The sequence below is a fragment of the Dissoconium aciculare genome (genome assembly GCF_010015565.1).
Source record: "Dissoconium aciculare CBS 342.82 unplaced genomic scaffold K489scaffold_11, whole genome shotgun sequence".
In the NCBI taxonomy this organism is placed as follows: domain Eukaryota; kingdom Fungi; phylum Ascomycota; class Dothideomycetes; order Mycosphaerellales; family Dissoconiaceae; genus Dissoconium; species Dissoconium aciculare.
The window spans coordinates 177,992-194,070 of NW_022984961.1; the positions used below are offsets into that span (position 1 = coordinate 177,992).

The following is a 16,079-nucleotide window of genomic DNA, read 5'->3' on the forward strand; positions in this document are numbered from 1 at the left end:
CAAACGCTACTACCAATAGCAATGATGAAGATCCCATCGCTCGAGGTCGTCGTCGATATCGCCAAGTTGTCAATCACCTCATCCGCAAACAACTCGCCATCGCCATGGGCTCACCTGACTGCAAAAGCGATTTGATTCTGGTCAACGCCAAACCCAAGACTGGGAAAACTACAATGCTGGCGCTATCGCTGCAGGTCATATCGAGCTTGGCAATGTTACCGGCGACCGTCGTCGTGTGATGATGTGCACGCCCACCGACTCGGCGGTTAATGAACTGGTTTGCAAGCTGGAGGACCTTATTGCAAGACCTGGTAGCGGCTTGGAACATCTCAGAGTCTGTTTCTTTCTTAGAAAGTTCGATCTGCAACTCATGCGTGAGGGCAGCCAGGCACAGGGTTTCCAATGACGGATCGTTTCAAGCACAACACCCAACTTTTTGCGATGATCAGACGTCTGCAAGAAGCACCTGAGGGTAGTCAACATAGGGAGACGGCCTTGGAATTTGACCGTGTTAGTCGCTTGTTGTACGAAACGGAGACGATCCACCATCGCGATCCGATGCGGCCCAAGTTCTCAAGCAGTTGTCGGACTTAAGCGACATGCTCCAGACTTACTTTGGTGACACTCAGGTTGACATCCTTTGTTGCACATACGAAGCGTCCAATAACCTCCTCATCAAGAGTGTCTTCAAGCCTCAAATCATTGGCTGTGACGACAGTACTGCGAGCACCGTGGTAGAGTTCATCGGACTGCTGAGCCACTATCGGACCTCCTGCCTGCATGCCATTGTGATCGGCGACTCCGAGCAGCGACATGAGATGTTGCTGCAGCCAGCAAACCTCTTTGACCCGAGTTTGCAGTTCAGTGCGTGCTTCCGCACATCATTTCACTCGCTGTGGATGAATGCACCTATGACCGGGCCATACAAGAACCTCAGGACTGCCCTCAGGGATGATCTCGGCAAACTTGGCAAGGAAAAATTTCCCAGATCTCGATGTTGTACGGAGTCAGCACTTCAGCCTTCATTTGCGTCAGAGTTTGTTCTCAAGAATGTGCGGGTCGGATGTAGCGACAGGATCAAGGAACATTCTCTGATCATGCCATCCCAATTGTTGTACTGCCGCAGGCATAGGTCGTATTCTGCTCCGAGTAAACATGGTCGGAACCATTCGGGTTGTCACAAGCTGGTCATTCCTGCTTGTACGCATGAGATGGCATTGTCACGATCTCATTTTGTTGGACCATTGCTGTACCATTGCCATGCCGTTAACGCGGTCCCTCTTTCACATAGAAATTTCTTGCTGAGAAAAGTCGAAATAAAAGTCACCTTCTGCACTTGAAACACGCTAATGCCTGATGATATGGATCCATGGATTACAACAATCCTCGTCACTTGGGAGCCTGCTCTCACTGACTGTAAGCTTGCGATATATACTGCCCATGTCGCCCTTGACTTTCCTTTTCCTTCCTCTTTCTTTCTTTCATGCGTCGTTTCTGGCGGGAGGCGGCGCTCCGTCACGTTGATTCAGAGCTGACATGATTACAGAACAGGCATCACCATATCTCACAAACGAGCGAACTACGATTTCTGGTCCTGTCATCATGCGAACGACAGAGCGTGACTGCCCGTTACTCCAAATGACCAACTTCATATATCTTTGAGACTTGTCCTGGGACTTTCAGCACAACTTTCAAAATTGCAGCCAGGCGTGGTCCCTTTCCATCGGCAGAAGTGCTGCCAACAAGTTCTTATTCATCCAAGTGATCAACCTATGGCTTTCTTCGAACACTTCCGATCTTCGGACGGAGCAAGACAAGTCACAATAGCGATACCTCACAGACAGTGATTTATGTCACTTCACGGAACGACGACACGGCGGCATCTTGGAGCAAGAGCTAGCATGGCACACTGATATCACGAACTGTCGCCCCGGCGTGAAGCTTTTCAGATGACGGTTGCATTCAGAATTGCCAATGCCAGTTTTCCATTCCAATATCGCCGGGATTACACTGCTCACACACAAGACAACTCATGGGTGCTTCGTCGCAGTCCCTCAAGGCGTTGATTGTCTCAAATTATCGAGTCATCGCAGTTGCCATCACTCTCCACAGGAACAGCACTTCGATGTTTCATGTACAGTCACTTCAGACCTCGATGGCCAACGCCGATTTAATCAATCATCAGCGGTATCGCAGTCGTCACCGGTCTCCGCAAGAGCTTTTTCAAAATCTCACTCTCGATCAACAACATTCCTTTCATCTACTAGGCAGATGAGGGCTTTTCTTGCAAGAAACATCATCACAAAGCAAGAACGTGAGACCAACCATTCACCACAAGTATGCCAAGTTTCCATGACGAAGGTCTATATGAGACAAGGTTCCAATCTTGAAATCAAAACAGAGCAGTCCAGTAAGTGACAACCCCTGACGTATCCCGCCATTCCAATCAATGATGCAACCTCCCCGTCCTCGCGCCCCGTTCCCACCATTTCTCCCTCAACGCCATCCCATCACGACAGGTATGTTCCCTCTCCGTCTCGCCCAGCCAGACCCAGACTTCCTTGCCTTGCTCGTCGTACACCGGGCGAATTGTTACGGGGGTCATATCGCCATGACAAAGAACCGCCTGACGGAGCTGCTCAATGCAATGATCATTATGCAGACGTCGGAGCGAGGCGTTCATCCACATATGTTTCTCGTAGCGGTCAAGATCGAGATTCTTCCGCAGTCCGTCGAGACAGTGAAGGCTATGAAGCATATCTGGTCCGCCGTAGATTCCCGGCGGTGTATTCGGCCCGACGATGGACTGCAGAGGTGGGGAGAGAACGTCGGCGTCGAGGGAGGAGATCTCGGAGGGTTGCAGCTTGACATAGCGGCCGGCCAGAAGGGTTTCCCAGGACTCGTCGACTTCGTCCCAGGTCGCGCCGCTGGAGAGGGTGTAGCGGGGTTCGTTAGAGGAGTGCGACCAGTGGAAGTTGAGAGTGCCGTTAGAGCCGGAGCGGACTGCGCCGTTGAAACGCTGGGGGATCAGGTTGATGGCGGATTTCATCTCCTCTGTTTCGTTGTTATGATTAGCTTCTCCATGTTTCAGAGACTTTGTTATCGATGCGAGATGTACTCACCGAAATCATTTTCAAACCCACGTTCGTAAGAAAAGGAAGGCTCCCCGCTTTCGCCATTCTTGCTGGAAAGGACAGTAATGACTCCCGGCAAACCCAGAGCTTGAAGAATCATGACCATAGCCAGAACAGTAAAGCAGAAGAACCAGATCGGAGAGCTGATCCCACGATACAACCATGAGCGTCTGCGTTTCAACCGCAGATGAAAGCCATCGTCGAGTATGAAACTTTCAGAAGCGCCACGCGTGCCATCGTTGACTGCTCCTGGGTCAGAACTGCTTTCGTCGACAAGGTGCTGATATTGACCACGGTCCGTCATGGTGGTGCAATTCGCTTATGTCAGAAGCTCGAAACGATGTAGGCTGGAGAATCATGAAACACTCGATGCTTGGGTGCGCCCAAGATATATGCGGTGTTCCTTTAATTTTCAGGCGCGTGCATTCCGAAGAAGAAAATCCAGCTTTGAGACGCGAAGAAAAACTCCTTTATTTGACACATTCCTTTAAGAAAATGTGAATTCTGACCTCATTCGTTGGAGGTAGGTGTCGAGGGCAAACAAAATCGGGCTGCGTTGACTTCTGAGAGTGTCGCTTTGCTTTCTGGGCTTTTTTGCGTCAAAGGAATTTTGGATAACATCTTGCTATTTTCTGTCAGGATGAGGTGGGCGGGGTATCATAAGCACACAAACACAAATCGCTTTTCTCAATCATCCCTGTCTACCCTTTTGCCTCATGCAGCATTAGCTTCGGCCTGTCGGACTCTCAACTCTTGCTCCTCCTTCTCCGCAATCTTTCGCATTTCAAGCAGGACATGGACTTTCGTCATGATCTGTTCAAACTGCTCAATCACCGCCGGAGTTGGGAGAGGGATAAGCTCAGGGACACCAATATGCGTTAGAACGGCGGCAATCTTCTCCGTCTGGATGGTTGATTTGGCGATTCTTGGCTTGGAGAGTTTGTCGGATGCGAATGAGACGCCGGACGAGAGCTTCTCTTGCTGCATTACGACGCCGTAGCGGATTTGCTCCGCTTTCGTCAGCTCTGCAGGGAGGGCGCTCTGAGGAGTAGCCACTGCCGATATTGCTGACGTCGCTGTTGCTGCAGTCCCTGGTAATGAGTCACGAGGTCGTCGGCTAGTGGCGCTGGCGGGTTCTGAAAGACCTGCGTTGGATTCTCGAGGACGAGCAGATGTCGGTGTTGCGGCGGCGGTTCCGTCGTAGGCCGGATTGCCCGTAGCCCTGAGCCGCGCAGGAGCCTTCTTCATCTGATCTGCTCGGTACAAGGTCTGCCATAATGATGTAAGTTGAGTAGATGTGGAATACTGGTAGCCGTTGCTGGAAGCATGAGGGTAATCGAGGCGCCGACGAAGTTCCTGTTGTTAAGTCAGCACAAATTCCATTGCGACAGGTGACATTCAGCCATACCTCGCGCTCGTTGTCCAGTGTAGCTTGGTTCAACATGATTCGCTGCAGCTCTCCAAGTAATACCGTCTCTTCGTCCACCTCTGCCGTCTTACGATACAGGTGTCCTTCAGCAAGCTTTTTGCGCGAAGTCTCCTGACTCGCATTGAAAGTGGACAGAATTTCGTATCGAGCGTAATCGGCAGCGGTCATGGATGTGATTGGCGTCGCAATGGAAAGCAATTTGGCCGAGATGGAATAGAAGCGAGCCTTGAGATCTTCCATGGAGCGCTCCTTCCCTCGCGAATAATGGTCGACGACGACGGGCCATTTCCCACAGCATTCCCGATAAACTTCCATCAAGTAGTCTGTCTCTTCCTTGGTCCAATCATCATTACGGAGGCTGGCTTCATAGGTCTCATCGTCATAGGTGGGAACTTCCACTTCGACATCGTATCGTGCGAATCTGTCGTAGGGTTGTGTTGTGTCTAATGCAACTGCTGCCGTCGCGGCTCGTTCCCATCGACTGAGCAGGAGCCCATCTTTTCGATTCGACAAGGTTTTGGTCGTCTGAGTCCATCGTGCTGGTCGCCTAATGGCGCTTCCTTTTTTGAATAATCGCCGGGGAGGTCGAGTATCCTGCGCTGTGGTTGCAACCATCGCGTCTATGATGTGGGTGGATGAACTTCCACTGACGCGCCAGGATCATCAAATGTGAGTATGAACTGCCGATACGTTATCAGCACGTGATCGCCATAGGTAGATTTCAGGTACGCCTGAGGCACACAGAGTTTCCCAAAGCCGAACACATTGGCCGAACGATCGACAACGCGATCAGTGCCAAAGCCTCTTACCAGAACGCGCCAGTCCGAGCTATGTCAAAATCATGACGAAAGACTGCCTGCGATCGAGCACATTTCCTCCGCCATCGGTCAGAGGACTAGGCTCCACGAAATGTTACAAACATGGATAACGTCAAATTGTAAGTCGCCAGATTAATCAAGAAGGCGTTCGGTGTCGCCAAAGTGCAACGAGGATATAACATGCACAGAATGTCCACCAACTGCAGCGAGACTTTTTAAGCGGTCCGCAGTGCCGTGATTCCGGCTGCTACAGCGTGCACGTTGTAAGATCGACATCGACGGTGGTTAAAAGTGCAGTAGTCGATCATAATGATGTAGCGACCTCGGGTTAGACTTGTTGCTGACTCGCATGCCTGAGCACGCACGTCATGCAAAACCTTCGCTCATCATGATGGACATTTTCACGATGCTGTGCTCGTCTACATGCCAGTGAGGAACGGAAGCGACGCCGATGGCTGAATTCAGAGGCAGTAATCAATCGATGATAATGGTCTTTTCGATGGCCTTCTGAGCTCGCTTTTGTGAATCATCGTCGTCTGATCTGAGACAGTGTGCTGTCCACGCACCAGAACTTCAAGAATCGTATGATCGATCAACACAAGCCGAAGCAATCGTCACGGACATCACCAGGATGAGTAAGCACTCCTCCGACGGGGAGGATGCCATCCACGACCAACCGTCCAATGTCGCCACGACCGACCTCTCGGAGACACTCGCCGTGAAGCCTTTAGCATTACCAGAATGGACCGAGGACGACAAGGGACATCCTCGGAATTGGGCCGTCCGCCAGAAATGGACTCTCACGCTCATCACCGGATCCATAACTTTCATGTCGCCGCTATCGTCCTCCATGGTCGCGCCCGCCTTGGAGACCATCTCCGCCGAATTCGGCATCGTGAATGACTCGGTGAAGACGCTGACGCTGTCGATTTTCGTGCTGGGATATGCCATCGGGCCGCTCGTTCTGGGGCCCATCGCGGAATTATACGGACGTGCCCGAGTGCTACAGATGTCGAATCTGTTCTATCTCGCGTTCAACCTCGCGTGTGGGTTCAGTCAGAACACCACGCAGTTGATCGTCTTGAGGTTCTTTGCTGGACTGGGAGGATCTGCGCCGCTGGCGGTGGGAGGGGCGATTCTGAGTGACCTGTGGGCGCCGGAGGTTCGTGGAAAGGCTCTGGCGGGCTATTCCTGCGCGATTCTGCTCGGACCGGTGTTGGGTCCTTTGATCAGTGGATTTGTGGTCCAGCATACCACTTGGCGTTGGATTTTTCGGGCTACGAGTATTGCTGATGGAGTGGTCCAGCTCCTGGCCTTTATTTTCTTGCGGGAGACGTGTCCTTCGGTCCTGCTTGCGCGACGGAGGAGACGCTTCCGCAAGGAGTGCATCGCAGAAGGAACTCAATGCGAAGAAGAGCCGCGAGGACTGACCCTCTCTCAGCGACTTGCAAGAACATTAACTCGCGCCGTGCGCATGATCCTGTTCCAGCCCATCGTCCAGGTTCTAGCCCTGTACATGGCGTTTCAGTATGGGGTGTATTACTTAATGCTGTCAACCTTTGCGGAGCTCTGGACATCCCCTCAGCACTACAATTACCCCGTGGACATTTCCGGTCTGCACTACATCTCCATCGGAGTCGGCTACCTGGTCGGCATCCTCATATTCGCCCAGACCAGCGATCGGATCTACCAACATCTCAAGGAGACGAGAGGAGGCGGCAAGGGCTGTCCCGAGTATCGTCTACCCCTCCTCTTGCCGGCCTCGATATTGCTTCCCATCGGCCTGTTCATCTACGGCTGGGCGGGGGAACATACCGTGTTCTGGTTCGTCACGGATCTCGGCGCAGCAATTTTCGGTCTCGGCGGGATCGTCCTGTATCAGGGCATTCAAGCGTACATCATCGAATGTTACGACGAATATGCGGCGAGTAGTCTCGCGGCCACGGCGTTCGTCCGATCTATCGCGGCGTGCACGTTCCCGCTGTTCGCGAATCAAATGTACGATGCTTTGGGATGGGGATGGGGAAACTCCCTGCTCGCTTTCCTGTTCTTGTTCATTGGTGTACCGGCGATGGTGGGATTATGGCAGTACGGACCTGGTCTTCGTGCGAAAAGACCGTTTTCTGGGTAGCGGACTGGTGTTTTTGACATTCATGATCTTTTGGATATATTATTCGTTTTCAATGGTCCCCTTCGACCATATGTTGTTCCGCGTTCGCATTCTCTATAATTTCACGCTTTTGTAAGTGGTCTCGAGTCGTCGGGGAAACGGCATTCTTTGGGGACCACATGTGGGAAGAGACCATATACGTCGATGCAAGCAACATATAGCAGCTACGTTCACATTAAATTCATCACCAAACATGCACATGCTTCGAGTGAGAGATGCGGCGTTCATACGATGACAATCCGTACAATTTGTGTGATGGCGGGTTCTAAGGGTTGTTCCAGAGGTCGACAGCCCAAACCCTAGATGCATCCATCCCAAGAGGGCACCGTAATAACACACCTGATCTCCATCGATGCCATAATCGCAGTGCATGTCCGTCTTAACGTGCGTATTCTCGCCGACTGAACCCTCCCTACCCAGTGTCTCTACAGTCTATCTCGCATTGGAGAAGAAGTCCTAATTCTCGGCCGTCGAATTGGAGCGTTCCAGAAGAGAAGATACAGTGAACAATTTGAGCCGCACCCGACCGAGCAAGTCCGATGGTGGGACCATCACACGGCATTTTCTCAAACCATCACTGTGGTCAGTCCGTGCCGTAGTATCCCGTTGACGAATAACATCGAATGCGTGTTCCTACGACGTGCCCCCGAAAGGTACATCGAGAACACAACCGAGAGCAGTTCCGAGGGTACTTTGACAACGAAAGGCTCCTCTGCGCATGGCCGCGGATCAGATCCGCCTGTGTTTCTTCCGTGTGTTTGCTCCACCGACGATGATGAGATTCCCTTCCATGTGATAAACTCAACGGTCATTTGATCTCGCAGGGTTGAAAGCGGTGGTCTCATACCAATAAGCACCGTCGCTCGAAGGATGGTGCAGTCGACGACCATGCGGTTCCATGTTTGACAGTCATTGTACACTTGAGCACGGAAGCCGTAGAAATGTCGAATGACATCCTGTCATGCCAGCCATTGCTTCCACCTTGCCTTCTCGATCTTAAAGTCCACCGAAAACGAATGCGACGGATAGACAGGCGGACAGACAGACAGACAAAGGACAAAGGAAAACAGAAAAGTGGGTCATCAGCCATTGAGAAACACCATCGAGGAGAAAACTCGAAGGAAAGGACCCCCGAGAAGAGCCTGACGATGATGAGCGAGCGAGCGAGCGCAAAGTGCCCAATCGGGAAACTCGAGGCTATACGACTCCAGTCTTTTTTTTTGTCCGTCGCTGCAGCCAGCTTGCCAGCTTGCCAGCCTGCCCGCCCGCCCGCCGCCAGCGCAGCCTTACGCGCGAGCGAGCAGACTTTGGACAGCGAGTCTCCATTTTATATGCAACGCGCGAACCAATCAGAAATCCGCCGAGAACAAAGAGGCGACGGCACCCTTGTCGAGGATCTTTTCCAGTGGTCTTTCCACCACCCTATTGCCATGGTACAGTAGTGAGCTGGAGGGCTCCACATCACAGGATGTATCATCCCGAGGCGCGGAAAATTCCAATTCGACGGCGGGTATCGATGGTGTGTTGATGGCGTCTGGGCTACAGCTTTTACAGCACTGCCTTTCAGCCTCGGAGCGACACGCACACGCACACACGCCAGCGTCGTGGAATAATATCATAGATTGATTGATTGCAAGCCATCGTCATCACCGCCGTCGCATACAGCCTCGAGGGTATCCACAGTGCTGACCGCCAGAGCTCCCGGGTCGGTCACAATACCTAGGTAGGTACACAGCTTGCACTCTCTCGTGCGGGAAAACAAAGCCAGGCCTCGTACCTACCTCATCGAATTCCTGGGCCGTTCGTTCGTCCGTTCGATGTGGGTCTGTCCCTCGACAAAGCGGACTGCCACTTTTTCTTCTTATTTTTCTCTCTCTCGACAAATCGGCGGGGGAGGAATTGATGAGATGCTGTTTTCCCAAGACCGAAGCGGAATGTTTTGTAAAGCACCCGCGAAATGTCGGTGGAGATCCTCTCCCTCGCATACATACCTACTGTAGACGATGATGGTTTATCTTTTTAATTTATTGCATGTCTGTTTTTCGCGCTATTGGTTTCTGGCTCTCTGGAGCGGTGAGATCTATTGGATTGGAATGAGTTGTCTTGTTCCAACGAAGGGCGTGAGGTGGATACTGTGATACCATCGGTGACGATTGACGTATGACGATGATTATGAGGATGAGGATGATGTTGGGTGCGCGGGGCTAGGAATTCGCGAGACAAAAGTGACGAGATTGATTTTCCACCCACTCACTTATTACACGCACCCGACCGCTCGCGGGTGAACTTTCGTTGGACATCACTGCCTCCACACGATTCGATTGCTCGTAGTGGGTGAAGCGCGATGCGATCAACACCATGACGAGAATGACGATGACACATTGCCGCATCAGATCACACTCGGCGCAAGCAGGAAGAGGTGAATCGCAGACTAGTGGGTCTATCAAACCGCGAAACATTGTTTCTCCCGCGAGCCTCCTCGAATATATCTGTCGGGAGCCCCGCGCGCGCGAAGAAGATCTGCGGCATGCTGTATAATTGTAAAACCGGACTATCGAGTCTGGGATCTACAGGTATCGGATTCTCGTTGATACTAGCTCATAATTTTCAATTGGGATCTCTGCTTCATCGTGATGGATTTGACACGAAGGACCAGCGCGGCGGTTGTGTCCGCTGGAGAGGCAGGACGCAGGCCCTCCAGCCAGCCGCCGAATCGTTCAGCTGTCACGCGTGCATTTCAAGAGGGTGTTTTCGCCTGCCATGCGGTTTGTTTCCTTCCTTCTTGCCACAGGGACAGATCGTGGGACAGACAGCTACAACGACGGCGTGAAAGGCGGATGGGAGCGTTGTGCTCGCGCATTGCAGCAGACAGACATGAACGAACGATGGTTGACGATCGTGGTAGAGGAAGGCTAGCGAGCGCAGATGCATGTGCGCTACCGGGGATTTTTTCTCTTCCACTCTATAGGCATTGCTAGTGACTGACGATCGGTGTCCCGCAATCGTGAACTGTTTCCCAACTTTTTTTTCGCCGTCGTTGGGGCCGCGCGACGACGACGATGATGGTCGGGACGGTGAGATCCTACTGCTGTTGGGAGCGAGAGGTCTGGAGTGAATGGGGTTTTCCTTTGGGTGTCGGTGGTGGCTGACGGAAAAGGACTTCGCTGTGGGTTGGTCTGATGGCACCCACGGAAATGTGTCGTAGTGGGACCCACTGGGGATTCCTCCCGTGAGGTGAGTGAGGAATTTCAACGACTGCGACCCGAACATTTCTTTGTTTCCTCTCCCATCGATTATCTCGCTCACGAGGCGAGGGACGTCTCCCCATCACATGCGAGACCTGCGTGCCTGGATTTTTGCCCTGTGGAAGGACGACAGGGCACCAGCACACATCAAGTGGGTACCTGACTACTGTAGACAACGCATTAGGTGGGACACTTGTCACAACAATAAAGAAAGCCGGAGCCCTCCCCCTTGCATCATCATCGATGATTTCCGCCGGCCGAAGAGGAATGGGAGAGAAAGGAACCTTGGAACCTTTGTGGAAAACGACGTGTCGGGCTGCGGATCGGCGGGAAAAAGAGGGAGCGATGCCTGTTCCTGTGGGACTCATCCAATCATCGCTGATGACCTCGCTGTCGGGCCGCGAGCCTCCGTGCGCCAAGCTCCTTTGGGGGTTAGTCCAGGCCGACGTGACAGCCGGGAGAAGCGCCTCTCTCCTGTTTCGTCTCGCCAGGAGCGCGGCACTTCTTACGGGCTAAGGATTTCATGTGTGGTGTGTGTGTGTGTGTGTGTGTATGCGAGATGTACCCCTTGTCATCACAACCTGATACAGCACACGACATTGGGTGCCGCTGACGGAGGGAACATTATCATTTCGGGAGAGCATGGACGAACATCGGTGAGGAGGATTGAGTGATTGATTGTGTGGGAGGGAAAGACGGAAAGGAAGGAAGGAAGGAAGGTCCTCAACACGGTCCAATGTGACATTGATGAGAGGTTCCGAGTCCCTTCTCTTTCAGCTGACGATGACTGCGCATCTGAGTGGATGCTTGGCGCGTGACAATCAATGAATGCGACTCTGACCTACGAGTATCGATCGCGCGGATGAACCATGGCCATCATCGGATCATGGCGAGGTTGACTTTGTCCTATACGGTAGTCACAGGTCTGGACGATCTGGACGATCGACCGTTGTTGTGGCTATGTCCAAAAAAATTGATAGTGCGGACAGATCTATGTATATCGTTCATCAGTCGCTAGCAGCGAGCTGAAAATCAAGAGGGAGGTTCAAGGCCAGATCTCCCGCGCCGAGAAAAGGAAATCTCGTGTTGACCGTTGAAATCTGAGCAGACCAAGGTCCATCCTTCTCATCAGCAAGCATGAGCAGTTCCATTTCCACCCCATTTCCCTCCCAAGGTTGGGGCGCAGGCGAAGCGCAGAGAGGGCATCCAAACGGGGGGTGGAGCAGCCGCGGGCAGGTGAGCCGGCGCGGGTCATCGCAAACGGACAGGACTCGCAAGAGAATGGGTGAGGAATGGATAGGATGGAATTTCGCGTGTGAGGGCGCAAACCTGCCGAAGTTGTCGACCCGCTCAGGCGTGACAGGTTTCGTGTGTTTTGGAGTACTGTATGTACAATAATATTAATGATAATTGATGGATGGTGTGTGTGTGTGTCAGGGTTGTCGACGGGCGTGTGTGAGTGTGTGAGTGTGTGTGTGTGTGTGCCGCACAAAGCTGGAGCCCAAGGAATCCGACGACGCGCGCGCGCCCTCACTCTCTCTCTCACCCATCACTCTCCCTCTCGCGGGCGGGCTGTCTGCCTGTGTGTGTGTCTCTCTCTCTCCACTGCACTGCACGGCGGCAGGTCAAAGTTCCACCTCCCCACCCTCTCTCTCTCTTCCCTGACGACTTCTTCCTCTTCTTCTTCTCCCCTTCTCCATCATCACACAGTTGGACCTGCATACAAAGAGGTCGCTCCACCTCCACCACCTTCTTTTCTTCTCGCTTTGATCTTCGCATCACCACATTCTCTCGATTCGAATCAAAAAGTGTGACGCTCTGCTTGTCTTACAACACCACCCGGTTTCGCAGCCTCTCACTTTCCTGCTCAACCACACAGTCTCTACTACCGACGACGACAACACACACTCACACACACAAGACGCAGATATCCATCACACCCTCACATTCCCTCAACAGAAACTCGAGTCACTTCTTGGAAGAAAAGGTCTTTGACAGATCCACTCATTGTTCCCGTCTGCGCCCGACCACGTCAATCAGCCTATTACGCAGCAGTCCATCATCCGAGAACCCGTCAACGTTCAGATATATCAGTCGCCAGTCGATTCGATTCAGTCTCGCAAGAGAAATTCAGACCTCCACCGTTTCCAACCGTTCACACTCCTTTTTTCCTCCTCCTCATACAGGTCACTGTCTACCCTTTGGAAGTCCAAGCAAAAACACACGAGCCTCTTTTTGATAAAGAATATCCTCGTCGTTACCAATCATGCATACCAACAGCATCATCGCCGTGTCCGGCGCACTCTTCGCTTTGGCCGCCGCCGTGCCCATGCAACAGCACCAACACCACAAGCGCGACTACGTCTGGGTGACCAAGATTGAAGAAGTCATCGTGACTGTTCCCGTCACTGAGACCGTCTGGGTCGCCGCCGGTGCTGCTGCCAAGACCTCTGCCGCCGAGCACTCTCCTGCTGCGACTTACTCTCCTGAGCACGCTGCGGCCCCACCAGCTCAGACCACTGCCGCCGCTGCCACCAAGCCTTCACCCACCGAGGTCGTTGCTGCTCCCGCGACCACTTCTACCTACGTTGCGCCTGCTCCCGCGCCGACCACCACGTCCGTCTATGTCCCTCCTCCGGCTCCGGCCACCACCGCTGCTCCTGTTGTCGAACCTACCACCGCCGCCGCCGCCGCTCCTGCCCCGACCACCTCCGCCTATGTCGCACCGGCTCCAGCTGCTTCCCCTGCGGCCAACGCCGGTGGAGCCAGCGCCGGTGGCATGGCCGCCCCAGGGACCTCCTACACCGGCGACGCGACCTACACCGACTTCAGCATCGGCCTGGGCTCATGCGGCACATTGAACCAAAACTCCGAGAACGTCGTGGCCATCTCCCACCTCATCTTCGACAGCTTCGGCACCGCCAACCCGAACAACAACCCGACCTGCAACAAGATGATCAACATCAAGGGCCTCGATGGCCAGACCTACCAGGCCAAGGTCACCGACCGTTGCCCCGTGTGCGCCGTCGGCTCGATCGATCTCCCGCAACAATTGTTCAACAAGGTCACCAGCAACGGCGACGGTCGCGTGCACGGCATCGAATGGTCTTGGGCTTAGATGGGATGATCTATTCTTGTCTCTCCCTGTGCGACAAGTTTTCCCCGACCTGGGCCCTCTGAGTTGATCTCGGGCCCGATGATGCGGAAACCTGATCGCGAGCAAGGAGAATTTCACAAGTTCAGGATTCTTTTTCTTCTTCTTTCCTTTTCATCATCTCCCGGAGAGAGAGACAAAAGGAAACCCCAAGCATTTTCACCTTTGCCACGAAAGCAACAAAGAAAAGGGAGCACTGGTTGCGACGAAACATTCATCATGGGCATTCTTGCATCTTCCGACTAACAAGAAGGAAAGGAAAAAAAAAGAAAAAACTCTGAACCTCACTCAGACTTTACTCGACAGTATTCTCACGACCCCTCATGACAGACAGACAGATAGACAGACAGTTAGTCCCCCGACAAAAGGAAGGAAGGAAAGAAAGAGGGAACCCAGATAGGAAATCCCCACGCATACACATGCATGCACGCGGGATGGAGTCCAAACAATGCGTTTCGGAATGATGGAACGGAGAGAAAGGAAAAGGGGTGAAGACCGGGTAGCTCTTTTTATTTTATTTTTTGGAAGAAGCAGAAAATCTTGGAAAGGGAAAATCAGATCGAAAACATCCCTCACTCGTTTTCTTTTTCTCTCACTCACTCTTTCCCTCCCTCTCCCTATCTCGCTCGTGAGGAAAAGATTATCACAAATTCAAAACCTCGGTTTCGATCTGGAAATCTCTCCCTCCCCGTCTCCGTCGTGAATCCGCGTGTGTGATATCCTCCTCATAGGACCTCCGGCTTGGATTTTCTCCTCCTAGGTTGGAAGCCGGAGATGCAGATGCAGATGAAGATGCCGTCCGTCCGTCCGTCCGCCGTGTTCCGTTTTCCCTCGCTGCAGAGGGACGAAGTGAAGTGAATGAACGAAGTGAAATGGAATGAAAGGCATGATACATGCCGCACTTGCGTAAAAATGGTGAAAACCAACTCGAGATATCCTGAGATTTTTTCCTTTCCCCCATTCCTATTCCTGTTCCTATTCTTATTCCCATTCCCATTCCCATTCCCATCGTCGCAAAGAGAAAAATCATGGTTGTTACGGTGTGGTGATGATGTCCCTCGCGGATTATGAACATACATCTCAACCGTTGCAGGGAGGGCAGTATTTTTTCTTTTCTTTTCTTTTCTTTTCTGTACCAAAAAAAGATGGAAGAAAGAAGATCGTAGGATCTCTCGATCGCGCCGCTGTTTTTGTTTTGTCAATTTTATATATCTACATCTATGCTGTACGGGACTGGTACTGAAATCTTAGGTCGGGGTACAGATCTGAACTGTTTATTATTATTGTTATTATTATTATTATCATTCACGAGGTCACGAGGATTGTTTTTATTTTATTTAAATACCTGCTTAACAGTAATGATACCAACAGGGAACCTTGGAATACATCATCCTCGCGCGTAGAGAGAGAAAACAAAATCCCGGATGGACCGCTGAACCGACTGACGATAGAACCCACCCGATGGACGGTCGTCGTCGTTGTTTATTTTATTACTATGATGATTTACAGTATCGTCATCTACCGCACAGTGCACACACACATACACCCGAGGCCCTGACGACGGGACGTTCGCTCCGCCCGTTTTTCCCTTTTTCCTTTTGGCGGCTTCTTTTCTGGTTCCTGTATCTGAACGGTCCCGGCTGCCTGGGTCATTCGAGACGATTTCGATGGGAGATCGGGCGAAGTTCGTCGTGTGCGAGCAGGGAATGGCGATATGTGTATGCATGCATCCATGGAGGTTGGTATGTACCCAGCTCGCTAGGATGTACAATACAGGTGCATTCGCACTGCCATCACTCGCTCGCCTGGGAAGTGCTCCGCCAACCTTGTCCTGACTAGCTGTGGAGAGCAACGATGGTTTCATGTCCTACCCTGTTAATTCCTGTTTCCTGTTTCCTGTCCTGGCGGAGCAAGCACGGCCTTTGCGGACAGCAACTTTTGCTTCTTCCGGTGAGTAGCAAAAGGTCCTTCCCGGTGGAGGATTTCGAATCCTTCCATCCAGCTTTGATGATGATAGGGCAGGGCAGGCATGAGATGCATGATATGTGAAATCACAGCAAGAGAGCTACGATGCGGTTCACCAGGGAAGAAGAGCAGGAGAAAAAAAAGAAAACGTGGACAATCCTTTG

General features: G+C 52.3%; 8 protein-coding genes across 8 annotated transcripts; 3 read left to right on the forward strand and 5 right to left on the reverse strand.

Annotated features, from left to right (window-relative positions):
• Positions 1-2,022: 2,022 nt before the first annotated feature.
• On the reverse strand, positions 2,023-3,735 carry K489DRAFT_382856 (uncharacterized protein). Its single transcript, XM_033605474.1, has 2 exons — positions 3,123-3,735; positions 2,023-3,054 (listed from the first exon to the last, which is right to left on the reverse strand). Exons 1-2 carry the CDS (start codon positions 3,436-3,438, stop codon positions 2,447-2,449), a joined length of 924 nt encoding a protein of 307 aa, XP_033457136.1. The 5' UTR covers positions 3,439-3,735; the 3' UTR covers positions 2,023-2,446.
• On the reverse strand, positions 3,725-5,192 carry K489DRAFT_382857 (uncharacterized protein). Its single transcript, XM_033605475.1, has 2 exons — positions 4,543-5,192; positions 3,725-4,490 (listed from the first exon to the last, which is right to left on the reverse strand). Exons 1-2 carry the CDS (start codon positions 5,176-5,178, stop codon positions 3,849-3,851), a joined length of 1,278 nt encoding a protein of 425 aa, XP_033457137.1. The 5' UTR covers positions 5,179-5,192; the 3' UTR covers positions 3,725-3,848.
• An 820-nt stretch (positions 5,193-6,012) lies between these two features.
• K489DRAFT_412120 (MFS general substrate transporter) lies at positions 6,013-7,512 on the forward strand (the record flags this gene model as incomplete). The annotated part of the gene is made up of 1 exon (XM_033607894.1): positions 6,013-7,512. The coding sequence occupies one exon, from the start codon at positions 6,013-6,015 to the stop codon at positions 7,510-7,512; it is 1,500 nt and encodes a 499-aa protein (XP_033457138.1).
• A 696-nt stretch (positions 7,513-8,208) lies between these two features.
• On the forward strand, positions 8,209-9,095 carry K489DRAFT_46839 (uncharacterized protein). Its single transcript, XM_033608640.1, has one exon. The coding sequence runs from the start codon at positions 8,493-8,495 to the stop codon at positions 8,991-8,993; it is 501 nt and encodes a 166-aa protein (XP_033457139.1). The 5' UTR covers positions 8,209-8,492; the 3' UTR covers positions 8,994-9,095.
• Positions 9,096-9,645: 550 nt separating this feature from the next.
• Positions 9,646-10,142, reverse strand: K489DRAFT_46853 (uncharacterized protein). Its single transcript, XM_033608641.1, has one exon. The coding sequence runs from the start codon at positions 10,008-10,010 to the stop codon at positions 9,756-9,758; it is 255 nt and encodes an 84-aa protein (XP_033457140.1). The 5' UTR covers positions 10,011-10,142; the 3' UTR covers positions 9,646-9,755.
• K489DRAFT_382861 (uncharacterized protein) lies at positions 10,011-10,960 on the reverse strand. The gene has a single exon (XM_033605476.1). It carries the CDS (start codon positions 10,819-10,821, stop codon positions 10,276-10,278), a length of 546 nt encoding a protein of 181 aa, XP_033457141.1. The 5' UTR covers positions 10,822-10,960; the 3' UTR covers positions 10,011-10,275.
• Positions 10,961-13,575: 2,615 nt separating this feature from the next.
• On the forward strand, positions 13,576-13,914 carry K489DRAFT_324621 (uncharacterized protein; the record flags this gene model as incomplete). The annotated part of the gene is made up of 1 exon (XM_033601775.1): positions 13,576-13,914. The coding sequence occupies one exon, from the start codon at positions 13,576-13,578 to the stop codon at positions 13,912-13,914; it is 339 nt and encodes a 112-aa protein (XP_033457142.1).
• A 1,267-nt stretch (positions 13,915-15,181) lies between these two features.
• On the reverse strand, positions 15,182-15,917 carry K489DRAFT_46872 (uncharacterized protein). Its single transcript, XM_033608642.1, has one exon. The coding sequence runs from the start codon at positions 15,812-15,814 to the stop codon at positions 15,338-15,340; it is 477 nt and encodes a 158-aa protein (XP_033457143.1). The 5' UTR covers positions 15,815-15,917; the 3' UTR covers positions 15,182-15,337.
• Between the last annotated feature and the right edge of the window lie 162 nt (positions 15,918-16,079).

What these genes read in the sequence shown, in the direction of transcription:
- K489DRAFT_382856 (XM_033605474.1), bottom strand. Translation starts at nt 3,438, where the DNA reads ATGACGGACCGTGGTCAATATCAGCACCTTGTCGACGAAAGCAGTTCT. An exon ending in TGGGTTTGAAAATGATTTCG is followed by an intron (nt 3,055 to 3,122) that starts GTGAGTACATCT and finishes ACAACGAAACAG; the next exon opens with AGGAGATGAAATCCGCCATC.
- K489DRAFT_382861 (XM_033605476.1), bottom strand. Translation starts at nt 10,821, where the DNA reads ATGTTCGGGTCGCAGTCGTTGAAATTCCTCACTCACCTCACGGGAGGA.
- K489DRAFT_382857 (XM_033605475.1), bottom strand. Translation starts at nt 5,178, where the DNA reads ATGGTTGCAACCACAGCGCAGGATACTCGACCTCCCCGGCGATTATTC. An exon ending in CACTGGACAACGAGCGCGAG is followed by an intron (nt 4,491 to 4,542) that starts GTATGGCTGAAT and finishes ACTTAACAACAG; the next exon opens with GAACTTCGTCGGCGCCTCGA.
- K489DRAFT_46839 (XM_033608640.1), top strand. Translation starts at nt 8,493, where the DNA reads ATGTCGAATGACATCCTGTCATGCCAGCCATTGCTTCCACCTTGCCTT.
- K489DRAFT_46853 (XM_033608641.1), bottom strand. Translation starts at nt 10,010, where the DNA reads ATGTTTCGCGGTTTGATAGACCCACTAGTCTGCGATTCACCTCTTCCT.
- K489DRAFT_46872 (XM_033608642.1), bottom strand. Translation starts at nt 15,814, where the DNA reads ATGAAACCATCGTTGCTCTCCACAGCTAGTCAGGACAAGGTTGGCGGA.